The 19,922-nt window shown below is 38.3% G+C and overlaps 1 protein-coding gene across 14 annotated transcripts in view; it reads left to right on the top strand.

Moving 5' to 3' along the window:
• Positions 1-19,922, top strand: part of BCAS3 (BCAS3 microtubule associated cell migration factor) — a 385,407-nt gene that overhangs the window by 183,784 nt on the left and 181,701 nt on the right. Inside the window, exons 24-25 of one of the 14 annotated variants that reach the window (XR_010886231.1) lie at positions 903-1,029; positions 4,685-4,714. The exons of 9 other annotated variants lie outside the window; for them this stretch is intronic. Coding sequence is in view for 4 of the 5 variants with exons in the window: in XM_067309865.1 (XP_067165966.1) it covers positions 16,148-16,186; positions 17,242-17,258 (56 nt within the window). In the remaining variant the exon portion in view is untranslated. Of the gene's footprint in view, positions 1-902; positions 1,265-4,684; positions 4,715-6,466; positions 6,515-16,147; positions 16,187-17,241; positions 18,222-19,922 lie in introns of those variants that run through there. 4 more of the 14 variants (XM_067309865.1, XM_067309869.1, XM_067309870.1 and 1 more) reach the window with 4 other exon arrangements.

The raw sequence follows: 19,922 nt of genomic DNA, 5'->3' as shown, positions 1-19,922 counted from the left end.
GTAATCATAAATGTAGTATTGATTTCTGTGAACATTCAAGACAACAGAGTAGTTCAATGTTTCTGTAACAGGCACATTTTCACTATTCTTCTCTAAAAGTGTGTAAATTTAATACCACAGTGGTTATATTAATATCAACATAGTAATATATGTTCTATAAAGTTTTCTTCTTTTTCTCATAGTGCTGGGTTATAGTCTGTATAAAGAAACACAGACAGCAGTGCTTTATATTCTAGTACAGCTGTGTAGCATCTGAAGGTTCCACCCAGCAGGATTTTGTCAAATCAAATCTCTCACAAGTAGAATATTAAACACACAGCATTAGTCAAACAGTCAAGTCGGAGAGGATTTTAATCTTTAGCGATTTGAAAATCCCTGGAGACTGCTGATTGGATTGAGGTTAAACTGTGAAAGGAAACTGTAACACATACAGAAACTGATTTCTGAAGGTTGTTTTAAAGAGAGCTGAAATAAAAGCTCCTGTTCCAGGCTCTGTTTTCTATGGATATATATTCGGAGTCCAAGATACTGCATTGTTTTCCAGATTAATTTCTTTTTTACAGGGTATTACAGTGTGGATATATATATGTGTGTGTGTGTGTATATATATATATGTTAGATTTTTAGATTGGTGTCTGTAACTGAGTTCAATAATAACTACGTTTACTTTTGCTATTGAGGATTGTTGTTATAAATTCCACTTTCAAATATTTAGAACTTGTTAAGGTAACACAGGTTGAGCTTAGACAAACATCTGACACTGCTTGCTTAAAGGGAATTTTATTTGTTTTAGGATATGTCAAAGTAATTTTGAAAATAATTGTTCGATACATAAGAAAACACAAATGCATCAGTTACGATTTTTTTGGACTAGTTCATTTATGCCCATTACTTCTAAAAAGTTACAAGCTTGAATCAGAGGAGTGCTTCTGTCTGTGTGTCTGAAGTGTGAAATTCAGTGATTAATGGCATAATTCTTCTCTACGAATGTGGCTGTGCTGATACAGATAGACACATCTGTGTTACCAGGTATTCTTTTCTCATTTTTTCCTCTTGTGTATGAATGGAGCAGTGCAGTAACCTATAACATGGATACATTCTAATTCTGAAATATAACCACAAAGCATTCTATAAATGCACTGTTTTGTCTACGCTAGAAACAATGACCCATGTAGGACTATACCTCTTCTACGCTAAACAATCTTTCCTATAGTGTGGATGGGCCCTTAATGTAAAATGGCTCATGTGAATGTGATGAAGCTGTATGGGTAATGCCTTTAACATGTGTGTCCATATTAAAATTGCCAAAGTCAATTGTATACATTGTTATGACACTAAAAATATATTTACTGTACAGCAGTGACTCAGTTTTGTTATAACACCTCATAAGTTTCTTATAAACAATATACGGATTTTGTTAGAGACATGCTGATAGCAATATTTTATTTAACTTCACTGCCAGACTATTTGGATTTGAATTGATTTTTGATTCAGGGACTTTAACATCTATTTACAGTTTTTTGTATTGCCTGATTCCCAGTCCTTTCCCATGCAGAAACTATTGCTCCATATTAAGGGTAGATGTGCCAGATTATGTGTGATGGTACAGGGATGTGAACTCTGCTATAGAGTAAAGGAGATGCAAGAAAAAGTATGTACAGTTTCCTGAGATCTCATGCTATTCTTCTAACAGAGTCCAGCAAAGGAAGAGTATTTTATGCTTACTTTCTTTTTTTTCCACCACTGAGGTTTTTTTTAGATAATTATTAGTTGTAGAGAAAGTTGCATTAAGCTCAGCTCTGAATGTAAAGATTTTTATTTTAAATACTGTTCATGTATGATATTATGTTTTTTGTATTGCAGTCCACTACTGTAAATATTCTCATTTCCTGCTGTTACCAAAGCATAACCTAAATGGCTTACATTCCTTATGAAAAACAAATTTATTGGAAAATACGTTTTTAGGTTTGAGAGATTTTTTTAAGTAGGTCATAAATTTTTACTGCCTAAGCTGAACCAGGAAGTGATTCTTCAGCTATGACCCATGCATTTGAATCTGTTACACTTTATGAAGATGCTTATCTGGCTGCTTGATTGTCTGTTGCTTAGAGATGCAACCAGTGTGGCGCCTATTCTTATCTAACTCCATCGCTTGTTCTTCCCATCAAAAGATTTCGAGTATGTGTTTGTCATCTAAAATTACTCTTGCAGCATACTTTAGCTTCCTTCCCTCTTCCCTGTTGGTGACAACTCTGTCTTTGCATTTAATAAGACATTCGTGTAGTTTTTTTATCGTGATTTAAAAATTACATCTGTGTCTGTAAAACTATCGTATACTCATGATGATAATCTCTCACAAGATCATTTGTAAAAATCTTAATTTAAATATTGCAAGCCTCTAATACTCCTATAAATCATGAAAATCTGCAGTGGCATTTTCAAGATGGATGGCAATATCTTTAAAACCGATAGATGTAAATGCTACCAGAAGTAACACGATTATTGGAGACTTATTTCTCAGTAACAGACTGGAGAGCAAATGATACAAATATTGGTACAACATACATACTTGCATGTAATGGATAACACTTCCTCCAAAAATAATTATACTATTTTAAACTTGGTTTTTGTTTCTAGTGGATATTCTAAAGATCCTGTAGCAGAAAATAACATATGACTGAGTGATCATGAGTTGTTCCAGTGTAAATGTGTAAAAAAGTGTCTGAAGCAAAACATAAGTATTTGAATGGCAAATTCTGATAAATGAAGGTTACTGTGCAGTGAATTCAATTGAATTTAGGAACAGTGGGACTTGAATGCTGAGAAGACGGATTTTTTTCTCAAGTTGAAAGTGCAAAATCTAGGTAGATCTTTTAATAGTATCTTTCTATGGCAACCCTTGACCTTTGTCATGCCTTGTAGATGTATTTTAACAAGTTTATGATATGGAGCTGTAGTTTCCTATTGGTGCAGGGAATTGCATTTGGTGATTCCAAAAGCCCTTCTGGTCATATGACTCTGTGAGATTTAGGAAGTTAAACTAGAAAAGAAAAACCCAACAATAATAAGGGTAAAATCATAGCCTATTTTTAAATAAAATAAATGTAAGTAGATAGAATTTTAATTACTGGACTTTTTTGGTATTAAAATTCAAGATAACTTGCATGAAAAAGTTGTTTGGTCACGTACTGTTTAAATCCTTTCCTTTTCTGGAAAAGATTGCTTGGATAAATGTGAAAAAACATATTTCAATTCGATTGTTTCAAATTGATTTTTTTTTAAAGTCTTAATTTCAAGAGCTCTTAGGAATAGAAAATAGTCTTATCTGTGTTTTTTTTAATTGAATCTTTAAGAAAATTTTGCAAAAATGTTAGTTACCTAGAGCTACTGGATATTTGCCCCGTAATGCACACATTTTAGTCATATGCATCACAGAGAGAATATACCCTCAAGGATTAAATGCATTGTAATTCCAGATGCTATTCCAGATTGGCAATTAGAAATGTTAAAGGGACAACACTGAGTATCAAAGCTTTGTAACGTAGGAAGCTGTTAATATTCCTCAGAAGAAGTACTGTTATGCACACCGTGCGTGGCAACCAGGCACACATGATCGTGTCTGTCTGTGTGTCCCTCCTTTCCAAATAACTGCTGAGGCTCTTGGCTGGTTGCATGGGAGTTTAACAAAGGTGGGGTGGGGGTACAGAGATCTCGGACCTAAATTTTGTGGCTGTAGACAGCAGGCCAGATGGGAGAGGCTCTAAGCAAGTTAGGTTACTTTTGAGTCCTTATTAGACACCAGAAACAGAGGAGAAACCTTGTAAGTGCCCCATCTACAGGAGATGCTTCAGCTGAAGGTCACACTCTTTAAACAGCCAAACCAACCAACTCTTAGACAGAAATCTGTAACCAAAGAAAATATTTATTGCAGAATGACCTAGCTCTGTTTCAGAAGACCACTCTATAGGCACGACTTGAAAACTTCACATTATCTTGATGCTATTCCTTTCTTAGGTGCAGCTAGCATTCTGGGCCATTTTCAGCTAGCTGAGGATATCTACAGAATTATGAAGACTAATCTAGCAAATATAAGCATGGGCTAGACTTGTAATTAAATATTTCCAGTGATAAACTAGGCACCTTTCTGAAGATAAATTGTATTCTGTAACCCGTAAATGAATACCACATGCCTTACTACATACATACCTGAAAAATCAGAAGTATTAGAACTCTGCTAATGCTAAATAATGCAGAAAATAAAGCGCTATAGGAAGGCTAGAATATCTGTGTTGAGCAACAGATCTGAACTTTCAGAAACAGAAAACCTTTAGAGAAATGGTTTTTGCAGCAACTCCTGATTTGCCTTAAATTTGATAGCACAGCTGCATTAACTCTTTAAGGGCAAGAATTTTCCTTAAACTGTAACAAATGTGTGGAAGGGCTCAGGTACTCAGGTATGCTCAACCATACCTGTTAATGCAATCCTGCTCAATTAAAAGTGCATGTACATCGGTATGTGTGTAGAGCCCCCCTTTTCCCCCCTCATACGAAGATGTTTGTTTTTGACACTTATCCATCAATCGTGTAATGAGTTTTTTGCATTGTCATCTGAGTAAGAAAATGTTGACAAAAGAAAAGTTGTCTGATCTCTTTATCTGCATCAACTTTTTTCTTTCCTCCTCAGAGGGTGTCTCTGTTTCTTTCTTGGGAAAAGCATACAATTTAATTGAAGTGAAAAAGCTTTTAAGGAACAAAAAGAATGAATAGAATTAAACGGTAGGAGAAAAAGATACTGATAATAGACATTTTTCCTTTGCTTGGTTATGTGTGGTGCGGGGGGAACCTTTGTGTTCTTTTCTAAAACCTGGCGTGTGCTGTGCAGCAGAGATGCTGTGCTTAAGCAGCATACAGCGCTTAAATGAAGGTTGTTTATGACTGTTGTATGAAACTCTATTAACTGACAATACTAACCTCTCTTCTGATTACTTCAATCAATGCCCACTTAAAATTGGCTTGTAATTTAGTACTTCTCTTTCTTTTGTGTGCAACTGAGTAGCCATGGGCAGATAGCTTGATGCCTGCAGAGAGTTTAATGAACAGAAGAATTGACCTGGGTTTTGGGTTTCATGGGGTGGGGGTTGCCTGCCCCTTCCCTTCCCTTCCCTTCCCTTCCCTTCCCTTCCCTTCCCTTCCCTTCCCTTCCCTTCCCTTCCCTTCCCTTCCCTTCCCTTCCCTTCCCTTCCCTTCCCTTCCCTTCCCTTCCCTTCCCTTCCCTTCCCTTCCCTTCCCTTCCCTTCCCTTCCCTTCCCTTCCCTTCCCTTCCCTTCCCTTCCCTTCCCTTCCCTTCCCTTCCCTTCCCTTCCCTTCCCTTCCCTTCCCTTCCCTTCCCTTCCCTTCCCTTCCCTTCCCTTCCCTTCCCTTCCCTTCCCTTCCCTTCCCTTCCCTTCCCTTCCCTCTGCCTGCAAAGGATCTTTTATTGTTCATCATAACACCTGTGAGATAGGGACCAGGGGACAAATTTTTACTGTCCAGCAATGCTCTCACTTGGAATTTAATAAACACTTCTGCTGTCACACCTTAAAACATCTGAGCTCTTTTCTGTTGTACGTGCAATCAAATATTTATTCCCAAGCACTGTACACCAGAAAGTGCTGCCTTGGAGTAGCAGAGATCAGTTATTCAGGTAGTAAAGATGTGTGAATGCAGCTGGCAGATGAAGTCACCAACATTATGAATTCCCAGCCTGTCCTTATTGCCACAGGCAATAACTGACGGGCTGCGGTGGTCGGTGGTTTCCTGTTACTGGCGTTGGTAGGGCCCGAGGAGTCCTGGCGTCACAGCTACTTAAGCTGCCCTGCTTGAGTGGAGACGGCCAGTGCTGGAGGGGCCTTGATGCACCGAGATGTAATCAATATGGTCTGGAGTCCTTGACCTGAACCTGTAATTACCTGGACGGCATAAAGGTAGTTTGTTGTTGCAGATAGCAATTGCACTCCGATCCTCTGAGTATAATGCTGATCTTTGAAGCCAAGGAAGAGATTTGGCCCTTAATCTGTTCTTCGCAGCAATTGAGAGGTTTTAATAATGGTCATATAACAAGCTGTTCTTATAGGACATCACGTGTTTAGTAACAACAAAAACATGTACCCAGCACTGCTTGTTTTGTAATTCTATGTTCTGTCGGTTTAAATTTAAATGACTTTAAGTTATGGCTCTTTCCTGTAATAACTTTTGAGCAAATTCTTTTTATATGATATCTATTTCGAACATTTATTATGTTAGTTATTTTAAGTGTTTGCGCCGTTCCTCAAATAGTGATAAATGGTGGAATATACTCAGTTTTTTTTTTTCTTGGTGAAATAGCACACAGTTGCGTGTGCACATGCTCTCTCCGTCCATCCATCCATCTAGCTAAATAAACATGTATGCATGTGAGCTGCATAATACAATTTAGAATTTTTTTCAGCTTTATCTAGTTGATCTAATTTGAGAAAATGTTATCTGATGATTTTTGAAGAGAGCCTTAAGACAGAACTGACTTCAGCAGACTCCAAGATGCCGGTGCAGTATATACGATTACTTCTAGAAACAGCTGTGCCCTATAGACTATGCAGATGTGAGGAGAAATTAAAATGACCTGATGCTACTGACTGAGCACTTGCTGCTGGATCATTGCCTGGCTTGGGAAAAGTCGCAGCTGCAGGGGTACATGCAGCAGCATTAATGTCTTGGAACACTGCTGCGCGTCTTCTGTAGGCAGGAGTAATATACTGAAGAGGGAGGGCATGGGAACAGTGACTGAATGGTAGATTACTATAATTATTATATATTTGGTTTATTTTTGCCTCCCTACGGTGGACATCAGTGGGTTAGTCTATCAGTTCTGGAGATGGGAAGCCACTCTGCCATAGTGTGAAGGAGTGGTGTGGGCTCCTTGAGCCCGTTATCCCTGCCAACGGCAGAGACTGTTAATCCTCATCCCGGTTTGCCTTCGGTTTAACTGACAAGACTGGCAGTAATTGAAAAAATTCATTTCTTCTAGGACAGTTGTGCTTTGACATATAGGTGTTGGTCAGCTAAGAAAAATTGGTGTGAGCTAGTGCAAGCTAGTTTCACAGAGGCAAGTGAAAACCAAAAATCAAAAATTTCTAGTCAGTTAGGTTGAGTCTGAGAAAAGGTACTTAGTCCCCCAAAGGCTGATCACCTTTTTCATATCAATAATGTGTTTTTTTGGTTAGTTTACAGGGGGCTCTGACAAGCAATAAAACCAGCAATTTCCATATTGATACCATAGCTAGGTGAAGCCATAACTGTGACCTCACCAACACAATAATCAAATACAAAATAATGGAATTTTTCTTTATATATTAAGGTTGGGTTGCAGTGAGGTCTCCAGGGGCTATGTTAACAGTCCTTGGTGCAGTCCTCTTGCTTGAAGACTCTTGTTCTCATGTCACACAACCCACTTGACGCATGTACCAGGGGTCCATTAATGCAGACAGTGGAGTGTCTTATTGCTTAAGTGATACATACTAACTTTCAGTTGGGAATGCCACCATCAGTTCATATAAAGGTTCGTCAGCTGAAAAATGGCAGTGTGTTAGAGCATGGTCTGTGTCCAAGCATATAAATGGTTCCCATTTATTTATGGGAGAAAAAAATCCAAAATGTGCAATAGATATTTTGTATATCGGTAGCTAAAGTACACTAATTTTAAATATAAGATTGTCTTAGGTACCCCTTAATTGTCTTTCATTAACAGTTGTTGTTAATGTGTTGCATAGATATCTTTAAAGCCCAGAATAAGTGGAAAGTGTTGATTCTAATCTTATCTGACACCACAATCTTCTATGGAACAACACATGAGCTGAGATTCCCGATGGGCTCCTGTAGGATACAATATTTATTATTGCTTGAAATCTAAGAGTTCCTAGCTACTGTTAAACTTGCAAGAGATCCAGAAACCTCAATGTCTGTATTTGTGTTTTTATAGATTGAACAGAAATAACACGTCGTACAGTTCATTGACATTTCTGCTCTTTTTATAAAGTGCTTAAAGGAAGTGTTTCCACAAATCTTAGTATTTTTGTATTGTGTTAGTCTAGTATTGTATTGTCTTAGTATTTATATACTGTATTATACACTAATCTATTAATTGAGACTATTTAAAATTTCTTAAAATGGTATTAGATGTGAAAGCTAAAAGATGAGTATTTGAACATCCATTTGCAAATGAATTTTAGGCTCTGATATTTTTTCGGGAAAAGCTTTCATTTAGAAACAATTTATAATAAATAGGTGTACTTATTTCATGATTTCACTAAAATAGGCCATCCTTAAAGTATTTGCTTTGAAAAAACCTAAATATTCTTGATTATTTTTTGTTTCAAGTGCATCTCCTCCACTTTGGACTCTAGCCTCTGTTAGATGCTAGGTTCCTCTTCACGTCCTCCAGCTTGTTGTCCAGTACTTTCAGGAGCTATTTCAGAAAGTTCGCCCTGCTCTCTAGACCATGGCAACTACCTGGAAAATATAGATTGTGATGGCCACTTTAGAGCTGTTAAATCTATAAGGTGTGAAACGGGGCATGAAGCAGTCTCCAAAAAAGCTTTTCGGATTTAGTTTTTTAAACAGTGGGTAGAAGTAGTGCATCAGCGGCTGAGCAATGTCTCCTAGCTTCATATTGAATTCTGCTTTTTTAAAATATTTTTTTTAATTTTGTTTTATTGCCCTTTTCATTAGTTGACAAAATTAGCTTTTAAAAATAAGTATGCAGGGATTTGAGGGTTTTTTTTGTTTTCTTCCAAGTAGTGAGATGACAGTGCTTCATTTTAAATCAAAACACTCAGTCACAAAAAGGAAGGAGAAACTGAGGAAGGCAGTTGATAAGCGGCTATCTTATTCTGCGGCTGTTGAGATAGCAGAGCTGTACAGAGTGCAGGTTGACCTCCAGTATCATACCAGAAATTAAATATGATCACAATAATATACCTGCTTTCACAATGTGTGTGTATTTCTCCAAACAAATAAAAGGCTAGATATTTCCTGAATAAGCCTACCAGTAAGTTTTTTCTCACTTCTATTTCCTCATACTACAGATAATAGTTTAATGGATAATACTTGACTGCACTATATAATAACAAGTTGTATGATATTCCTTAATATTTGCACAGCCACAAATAACTGTTCTTTTATAAAGCGTCACAGGTTTAATGTCTGATTCCTGTACTGGAGTAATAAACCATTCCGAATTTGACAATTATTGCTCTAGAACGGAGCAGATGTTTCCCTAATCTAGAGATAGTCAAACAAGTATTAATAGGCCAAATGGCTTTAAACCAGAGTAATTAATCTTCACATGTGGTTTTTTTTTTTTTAATGTATTGTCAGTATAGGTACCTATTTTGACCATTGTTAATCCAAATTCAACAGTTTTTAGCTATTATTCATTAGGTTCTAATACGGATGAGTGAGCAGAAGTGTGGTTTTTAGGTGCGCCATGTAAAACTGAGCTATTTGACATGATAAATTAGCCATGCATTTGAGGTATTTTAAGGTGGAGTTTAATATCTTTTGAGGGTGTTATTAATCACTGACTGTTCATCTTACCCTTGCTGAAGTCAGGATGTTTGCTGTTGAAAACAAATATTCATATCTAAGTTGAAATACAGTGTGGTGGTATTTACTTGTATATATTTTATTGCTTCAGTGATGTAAGGAGTAAAAAACAGATGGAAAATATTTTGTTTTTCTTAATGATCCAATACAGTGAACTATCCACCGGCTTGCAGTCTTCCCGGCTCCTCCCCCTGCCTTGGACTCCATCCCTGGCCTGGTCCCAGCTGGTTTTTAATAGTGCTTTATCTGCTGCTTGCACTGCTTTTAACTTTCACTTTTTATTAGAACCAAAGCTAAATTGGGTGATGTTTTTAGTACTATAGCTATGGGTGGAGTGCTGCAAAAAGCCAAAGCTGGTGCCAGCAAACAGTTTTAGAGGAAAGCAGCCAGTGAGCAGGGCGAGGCGCAGCCGAGGGAGCCGGAGGCTGCGAGAGGGGCAGGGGAGCGTGGCGTCGAGGAGCCCCGCTGCCCCTGCCACCTCCCTCTGCCGCCTCTCGGGTGCCGGGGCGGAGGGGCTGGCAATGCCTCCCACCGCGGGGGCTCCCTAAACAGGAAACCTCTTACGCTCCTGACCACCCCGGACTGCTAGGGACAGCCTGCCTGGTGTTCGCCCCCTTCCAAGGAAGAGCTCAGAGCCTTAAGGGGAGCCTGTAAAGCAAAGTCGTTCGCATGCATAAACCTTATGGTGCTCCTCCCCTTGTAAAGGTGAAAACAAGCAGCGCTGGGTCGGTGAATGACAGAAAACAGGCTTGGGATTATTCACATCATTAGCACAGGATTTCTCCAGATAAGGGAGGTGGTGTATGAGCTTCTACTGCCCTGAGGCTGTCTCGGGGTTAGTGCGCAGGGCGCGCTCCTTTAAAGTGGAGCAAGAACAGGGAAAAGAAAAAGGTGGCAATATGACTAACATATGGTTCTTGCTGGAGTTTGGCCACAGATTGAAGGCCTTAAAGCGGATTCCTGGGGCCTTCGTATGCTATCCCAAAACCAACACGAAAGCCTTTCCAAATATATTTTATAAGCTTTGTGATTGTAATAGTCCTATCAAAAAAAACCCACGTTCCCAGGTCAGGTGAGGTGCAGGCTCTCTGCTGAGATTTCCTCACTTGCCAAGTCGTCTTTTGTCTGATGTTTCCCCGCAGTAAGAAGGGGCAACCATTTGCTGCCGGGTGTGCTTGGTGCTTTCTGGAGAATACCTAGCAGAAAGTCCAGCACAGCTGCTTTCGCTTCAGTTCACATCTGTGTAGGGAGAACGGGACCTACATGCACTTACTTGCCTGGGCTTTTGTCCCAGATGCAGCTGGCCCTGGCTAAATACAACCCACCTGTATTTCTGGATAATTCATAGACCTAGCTTGGTTTTGGCGCACCAGCCATATGTCTCTTTGTGAGTATCTGGCTCGTTTGAGAATAAGTTTTGGTAACCGGCTGCTGTCATTCTCTTTTGTACTCTTGACTTTTCCTTTGCTCCAGGTTATAGTGGTATTAATGTGAGAAATATGATATAGGAAATGCATAATGTTTAATTCATAGCCTCTTTAATTAAAAAAGGGAAAATGAAAAGTAATATGACCATGCTGGGACCCTACAAAAAGTCCTGGCTATACTACTGCAGGAGGGGAGGCCTCTGGAAAGATAGTACATAGGTATTTTTGCCTCAGTAGTGAAAACCTGTAGAAACCACAGTTGAAGAAAAGGACTTGTTAGCTCTTTGTCACTAGGACAATTTGCTGCATTAATTGAAAAAAGTACCTCTTCAGGCCTAGCAGCATTGTTTACAGTATAAATATTGAGCAAGTCACTCATTGTCATAGTGTTTACCATCAATTAAAATATATTTTAAAAGTAAGTATAGCATCCTATAAACTTATTTGTGGTTGAATGACTAATTTAGTAATTGACTATAGGTCATCTAGAAGGTTGATTTTTGTCATTTGTGGGTTTTTTAACAATTAACAGAAAGTTGCCATGAAACGCTTTGGAAAAGAAATCCAAATGCTGTTGTGCTCGTATTTTGATGTTCATTTTTAAACCTTAAAAAATTTTGTTTTCAAAACAACAGCAACAAGCAGTATATAGTAAAACACTTGCATGGGAGTACATTTTACAACTGAAGTTAGATTAAAAAAAAAATCACTATATCATAAGTGAACCATTTCCCCCTTGATTTATGTCCAAAGTATGAGGAAAAACATTGCAGATGCATTATGCATTTTACAAAAGAACATATGCATGCATTTAAATCATTTACATTTCATCTTTGCTTTCTTTTATTTTTAACCCATATTATAGTGAATGACAGCATGTTTGGAAAACCTAGGCTGAAAACAAAGTTTAAACTTTTATGCACAATAACCTAAACTGCAAGCAGTGCTTCACTATTTCATGATTTTATTTCAAACTTTCGCTGATGCCTTTTCCTTTCTCTCTGCTGAAACATGTGACTGAAACTTTGGGAAACTGGCTTGCAAAAAGAGGTTGTACTGTGGATGATATGTGCTACACTCCCAGTGCCTATGAGGAAAATCTGTGCTTACTGAAGCAGGTCCTTAGGAAAATGCCTAGCCATGTGCTTGAACACGTTCTAAATCATGACTTAAGACTATTAATAGTTTGATTGTTTAGGCAGTATCAAATATTCCCCATGCTATAAAATGCTTTTTTTTGGGGGGGGGGGGGAGGGTGCTACTCCTGCTTGATAAGATGCTCTGACTTGACTGGTTTTCAGCACTAACCTACTGATATGTTAAAGCAGCAGCTTTTAATTGATCACATTACATAGCTGGTAGTCAAAAAAGAATTTGAATTATGGGCATGATGTTTTGTTTAATGTCATCTGCAGGCATCACTTCCCATTGCTGTGAGCGGGCAAATAAAATTCAGCTTTATTGGCCTAGTTATAACTTCTTAATAACACTTCAGTGAAAGATTGCACATGCCACGAAGTGCTGAACACGTATTCTAAAGTGATGTAACGTGAATAAAGCATAATGATGTGTCAGGCGCATAGCAGCCTCTAACGTAGGTAAGGGTCCACGCGCAGTCGGCTCTGCCTCTACCGAGGCAGCAGGGAGCTGGGAGAGCGAGGATGAGGCAAGAGCCTGGGGACGGGCGCGCTGGGAAGCACGGTGCAGGCGTACCTGAGGTTCCCAGGCACCGCGTTGGTCACCCTCCCGGGGCCCGGGCCGTGCCACCCATGGCCCGGCTCCCTGCAGAGCTGCTCGGCGGTCTTGGCGTGGAGCTCTCCAGCTCCAGCGGTAACACGAACACGGTGCAGAGAGACCTGAGTTAGCTCTGCATGGAGCCAGCTACAGTTTATTAGCTTAGGCTCTGTGCCGTGCAAAGACAGATAAACTGCTTCCAGACATTGGCTGGCCCTAGATCAGGGTAGCTGAGTTTGGGCCCATTTCTGCATACTAACCATGTGGAACTTCTAGGGTTTTCAGTAAGAGTTTGGCACATTAAGAATTTGCAGGATTTGTTTGTAAATGTAGATCTGAAAGTCAGATATTTACACATGCCTCTTAGATTCAGAGCTCAAAATGCAGAACAACTTTCATCCCTAACTGCTTGTAGAAATTCTTTCTCATTGTCTTCACCTTCCAGACTTTCTGTAAGACTTAAAACTAGAGATTTCTTTTGCAAGTAAAAGACTGATATATAATTGAGGGTATCATGTGGAGTACCTGTAACTTATTTGTATATCCATACTTCCATATTTAAAACTGAGGCAAGAAACTAATGAGGTTACAAAAATATTGCTGATACTGAAGCAAATATAGTTGGCAAACATATGCTCTGGTTTTACATTTCTGCCTCTAAAAGGTGACATGTCCTGTGTTTGTCATTTAATTTAACATTCTATATATTTTTAAACGGCTGTATGATTTGAAATCTCCAGATGCAGTGCTTTATGTTAAATGAGGTTGACAGTTCAGTGGTGTGGAAGGCCATTATCTCACCTTTGTGCTTCCAAACTGTAGCCACTTGCCCTTTCCTGTTCATAATGCATTTACTGCATTACAGCATAGGAATTTTTAACACCTATTGAAAGCATTAAGTATTTCATACTGATGAGCACTTTTAAGATAAGCGAAAAGCAAGAACTGATGCTGTTCTTCAGGGCTGTATTTTTCCCATTGCTTGTGCTGGAGATTCAGTAAATGACTGATGAACTCTGGTTATAAATCCCGACTGGCATAGTCTCTATTACATATTATGGTATTCTCAAATTACATAATAAGCAGCAGTTATCTGTTAGGTAACTTGGACTTAAGTGGTATCTTTAATATGTCACTGGAAAGCGAGTATTTGACAGTCACATGCCAGTGTTAGTTTGGTGAATGTTCCTCAGCTGATGAGTGTAACTGAGGTAGGTGGAATTCCAAATATCCCACTGGAAGATCTCTGGATTTTCACACACATTGTAGAGTGATTGCCCTAAATTCAGTGCACCACTCACATTATGACTAATTTATACCAAAGGAATATGACTTGATTAAAAAAAAAAGGGGGGGGGATTTTAGAGTAACATAGTAGTATTCTAGAGGTTTATCTTGAAGCTATTTTACTCAGAAAAGTTGCTTTCATTTTTAAGTAGATTGATTGATATAATATGTTCTCTCCTGATGTTCAATCATTAGTGAAAGGCATTTACGTATTTTCACAAGCTTCTGTTAATGTGAAAGTACCATCACAAAACCTTAGCAGCCAAGAATGTGGGTTTAAAAAGAAAAGGTTGCATTTTGATGTTTGGGGGTTGATATAATCCCATTCCCATAAATTGAAATCCCCTTAAGAATATACAAATTCCATATGTTTTGCCCTTTTAAAGGGAAATTGGTTCCATTTTTTCAGATTATCATGGTGAAATTTCAAAGGATAAGAGGTATCCATAGAAATAATAGTCCTTATTCTACAGAATGCAGATGGGGCGCTGAAGTCCAAGCTTCCTCAGACTATGGCAGTGATGTGCATCAGCCCTGACCTGGAGTTACCATGCCTAAGAGACGTATGATTGTCCTGCCCTTGCCCTCGTGGCTGTGGATGCAGGAAGGCTGGAAAGTAAAGCTATGTGGGGTAGGTTACAACTGCCTGCTAGGAGCAAGGCCAAGACAAGGCACAGATTTACCGAGGGAGCCAAGAGTCTGTCTTCTCTTCTGTCACTGTCATGGCTGGCTCTCAGCTCTTGCTCTCCGTCACTGAGGAGCAGTGGCCGTACGGTGCTCTCTTCATTTGGTTGGCAGCCGAATCTGTTCCCAGCCAGGAGAACTGGTGTGTTTCAATTAAGAGCTTTGAATGACTTTTTGACTAGCAGCTTGCTCTCTCTATATAACAGTAAGCCAAAATTCAGACTTTTGTATCCTATCACTGTTGTTCTGAGTCAGCAGGTCTCCTACAGAATCATTTTTCTATAAACTTGGAAAATGGATAATCATTACTTGGACTATTAAAGTTCAGTAATACAAGAATAAGTCATAAATATAGCACTTGTATCTTAAAACCTAACCAGCTAGTAACTCTCCTTCTTGTCTAATCTGGCCTCCAGTGCTGTTGATCACCATTTTCTCCTCTTTTTCGGTACCACAGCTAACTTTTTAGTTTTCCACATTTTCTTTTGCCATTGTGACAGCGTTCTGCTGCAGATTACAGCTGTGCTTAGGCACCATAAGGTTTATATGATTAGTCAGCATTTGGTTTCCATATATAGCAAAAATACGTCTGGAGAAAATATTCTTATACATATTTCCAGGCAATAGGATCAAAGAGCTCTCTAGGTTCTCAATTTTAATTTATCTTTTCATGCTCACTGTATAAGGAACATCAAAAGGAATCCCTGTTTGCGGGAGGGAAGAGAGCTTTTTGCTATGTAGCTTTGGGAACACCATTCATCCAGGCCAGCTTCAAATCCTGGCCTTTCTTCCTCTGTAGCATTTTTAAGATCTGAACTTTTGCTTTCATACCTACGTGTTCTTATCCAGGCATGACTTCTTTCTTTTCTTGAATCCTGTGATCTCTCCCTTTCTTGTTTCCTTGATGCACAGAACTACCTCTCTTCTCCATCAGCATAGATCCCAGCTGCTAAGCTCATCTTGCTTGTCATTTTGATTGTCACAGCATTTCCCACGGTTGTGAATCCCTGTGTTGGTTCTTTCTGTGCCATACTATGTGCAAGAGTCTTATCCTTGTGTCTAAATCTTTGAACATTTATTCCTATCTCATATTTGTTTTTTCCAGTAATTCCCCCAACCTCTGCTCATACTTATAACATCTCTCAGTATTCTTCCCTTGGGTGTTAGCTCTCAAAACATGCAAGATGGTTCTGAAGCTCTGTGTTTGTCATGATGTCTACTAGCAATGTGATAGCTAAGAATGCTTGAAGTTAGGGTCTGTGGAATGAGTTATATGTGTGGATTTATATTATCGTATTAGGTGCTATGTTTATGTATTTTTTTCTTGCACCTCAGATTTTTTCTGTTTCTTTAATTAGATTCTTAAGGCAATGTTTTGTAAACTTTTATGTTTTCAGAGTACACAATAAAGTGGGCACTACTGGAGGCAGTCAAAGGTAATTGTTGTTAGTAAGTAAGCAGTATACTTTAATCATAAAAATCCTTATAACATTTCCCTATGAGTGAACTTTCTGAAATGTTAGTATGCATAGGAACCCAAGACATTTGAGATCTTTTTGCATCACATTGTTAGAAAGGCCTTTTTTTTTTCTGCTGATAGAAGATCTGCATTAAAAAAATATAATTAGTTTGATTTCAGTCATCTACTCAACATTTCTAAGCTACTTGCCAAATGATCCCAGGTGTGGGATTGCAGCAGGTAATTTCCTGCGCTGTATTTGTGCGGATGATTTTCTGTGTTAGAAGATGATATCGGCTCACCTGGCCTCTCAGTGACAGAGAAATCCTTTGTTTATTCATTTAGTAGGCAGATTAACCCTAATGAATACGGCTTCCTGGAAATAGATACAGGGGACAATGGCAAAGTGAGGAGTGGGGAGAAATGGGGCGAATTCCCTTTTCTTTCTTCACTTTTAAATAATGGTAGCTTTCATAGCAGAGTGTTTTAAATCAGAAAGGAACGCAAAATATGTCAACTAGAAATTCTTGAATTTTAAACAACATCCTTTCTTTCATGGTTCAAAGAGGTACTGGGGCTTTCCTAGTAAGGAAAGTAAGTCTGGTGCAATTCTGCTGTATTGAATCTGCTTGAATGTTTTCTGCTGTTGAGAAGTAGCATAAAGTGGGCAAGAAGAATATTTACATAAAATGGAACTTAAGTCCTCGCTGTTGGAGGACCTGTGTGCATGTCTTATGTGGTTTTTCTTTACTGTTTTGTGGAATACATGTTTTTTATTTTTGTGAATTATGGTTTAATAATATAAACTTCCTTAGAAATAGGTCATAAATTGTATTAGCTAACCAGAGAAAATTGTTAGAACCTTAAAAGGCTCAAATTATTTCATTCTATTCCTTCTTGTTTCATAGGATTAAAAATTTGGAATGGTGTGTTAACATATACATTATGTTTGTTACCTGAGTAGCTGTATTATAAAAGATGACAATGTTCCTAGAAGGGTGATGCGGTATATCTTTTTTTTTTTTTTTCCAGTCATTCTTATATCTTGAGTTGACACAGAAAACTTCTAGAATGAACTACAAACAGTACAATTTCTTGTATTTTAGTTGTATGGATGTATTATGTATGAGATTGGGGGGTTATAAAAGGCCATACTGGTATCAGTTTTATTTTAATAAATGAGTAATTTTTCAGATGTTGACGTGGCATTGGACTAATGTTCATAACATAATATGAGAATCTGCCTGCAAAGGTAGTGTAAGGTGAGTCTGAAGCCCTCAGAAACTGCAGGAAATACTGCCTTTGACTCTTAAGGGATATAAATCAGGCTCGGGAGGTAGTGTCATGGTATTATATGTGGATTCATTACAGTATCACTCAATTTATCTTAGGATAACATGAATATATTAATTTATTTGAGATCAAAGACAGAATAATGCAATGGCAAACTAAGTTATGTATCTGTATATGTTTTTATGCATATACACATTGAATAGTCAATATTTTAAATTAGAGGAGAATGTTTTACTCCAGATTACTGTTGCAAGCTACTAGTCAAAGTGTAGATGTAAGTACAATGAATGGTTTTGCTACGTTTGAGAGAAGAACAATTTCTTGCATTTTTATGTGACTGGTACTCGAGATACATTATTCCCAAGACATGGATGTGTAGACACAGATGTGAAAATCTCTTAACTTCCAACCAAACTTTTCCAGATCTTATCACTATAATTTATTTTTTACTCTCTATAGACTAGAAAAAATGTCTTCTTTCACATAACTTTATACATTTGAGGAAAAGGAAAGTTCTCTTCTACCACATGCTAAGTGTTGAAGATAGGATACTGTTGGCTTTAGCATGCTGACTTTTGTAGTTGCTTGTAAAAACTCTAGAGTTTCGGAAGGGAAGTGAAAAAACAGAATTTACCTTTCCATGAAGAATAAAAGTTTCCATTGTCTCTTAGTTCCTTGCTGAAAGTATAAATGTGCAGGCACAGATAATTTTTTGAAAGTGTACATTTATATATATGTGTGTGTATATGTGTATTGGATAGCAATAAATTACAAATGAATTTGTTTGCTTTGTATGTAGATTGTTTTATCCTTCTTAAAGCTACTATTTATATAACCTTTAACCGACAGAGAGTAGCCAAAGTATTTTCAAGAGTGAGAATTGTTTTTCTGGCTGGTGTGTGTAACAACCTAATTCACTCCAATTGCGTGGCACAGTGTGTGCTCGTACTGACCACACTGATACGCAATTCGCCAGAGATTTTTTTTCACTGCATGTTAAAGCTCAAAATAGATGTATGCCACCTTAGGTGTCATGAAAATAGAACTTGCGATAACTAAATAAATTTAGTGGTAACTAATTACTTTCAAAGATGTTGACACAGTTGCAGAAAAGGAATGTCGCAGATTACCTTTTAAAGCAGTGTGGACTGTCTGTCTTAGCTGGTTTTCTCCCCTCCTCCACCCCCCTTTAGTGAAAACCAAAGGACAACAGTCATTATACGATTCTGTACTTTAAGTATTTTCATAATCCAACATAAATTGGCCCACCCAAGGATTATGTCTGTTTTATAAGGATGTGTTTATATAGTCATTGGGTGAAAGATTGCAGAAGTTGAACCACTAGTTTTGAAAGTCGAGCCAGACCAGGAAAAATCAGGATACAATTTGGCACTTATGGAGACTAAATGATTTCCTTTTTAGCTGCTGATTTCTACTGGGAAATGTATCCTTGGACTGAAAATTGCATCCGGAAAAATGTTTATGTAGTGTTTTTCAAATGACTGATTATTCCTCTAACCTTTAACATGCACTGTGTGTGATTTTGTTCCTTATTAACTCTTTCACAACCAAATGAATGATTTCCTTCACTGTAAATAAAATAAAGTGTATATTTCACTTCATGGAATATTTTAACACTGTAATACCACAAACAAACAAAAGACAAGCCAGGAATTTTATTGAGTCAGTAACACAGGGAAATCCAGCTCTTCTTTTCTGTCAGGCTTTCCTGGAAGATAAGTATCTGGGTATGACGGTGAGGCAGGCAGAACAGACAACGTTTTATCCTGACTACTACACAGAGGAGAACAAAAATGTTCCTAACATACCATTAGATGAAGTCTTCTGCCAGCCAGGGGAGATTTCCCCAAGGCATGAGTCTGAGGTAGAGGGAATGTACTGCCAACTACTGGCTATTACTTGCTGCTGAATACAGTGAATTAATTCATTGTAGGCTTGGGGTTTGTCTGCAGGGGAATTGACTGGTACAACTATAACAGAATAAACAATTTTAGAGTAGCTCCACAGATGCGTGCTCTGTCTGGAGTTAAAATGATTTCAGTGGAGTCATTTTCATGTAAAGACATAACACGTTTCACGTTTCACTGTAATAGTGCCAGACAGCATCCTTGTGTAGAACATGTTTATGATGTGTTTTTTCTTGAATCCAGAATCTCACGGATGTAGGATGCAAGCTTGCGTACAGGCTATTGTAATTCCTCCCTGTGCTGTATTTTGTGCAAGAGCCAGACTATATCCCCCTTATCTGAATGAGGAAGCTGCAGATGACCTTGTGAAACCTCACAGGGGGTAGGGGCAAGCCATGTGTCTTTAAAAGGCATTTGAAGTGGTCCTAGCTCGAGTGGGTAGCACACTAATAAATGAAGGTGTCTGAAACCTTATTTTTCATTTTGGCAGAC

This window comes from Apteryx mantelli, chromosome 22 (genome assembly GCF_036417845.1).
Source record: "Apteryx mantelli isolate bAptMan1 chromosome 22, bAptMan1.hap1, whole genome shotgun sequence".
In the NCBI taxonomy this organism is placed as follows: Eukaryota; Metazoa; Chordata; class Aves; order Apterygiformes; family Apterygidae; genus Apteryx; species Apteryx mantelli.
The sequence above is the reverse complement of the archived record's forward strand: the minus strand, read 5'-3'. Positions and strand labels throughout refer to the sequence as shown.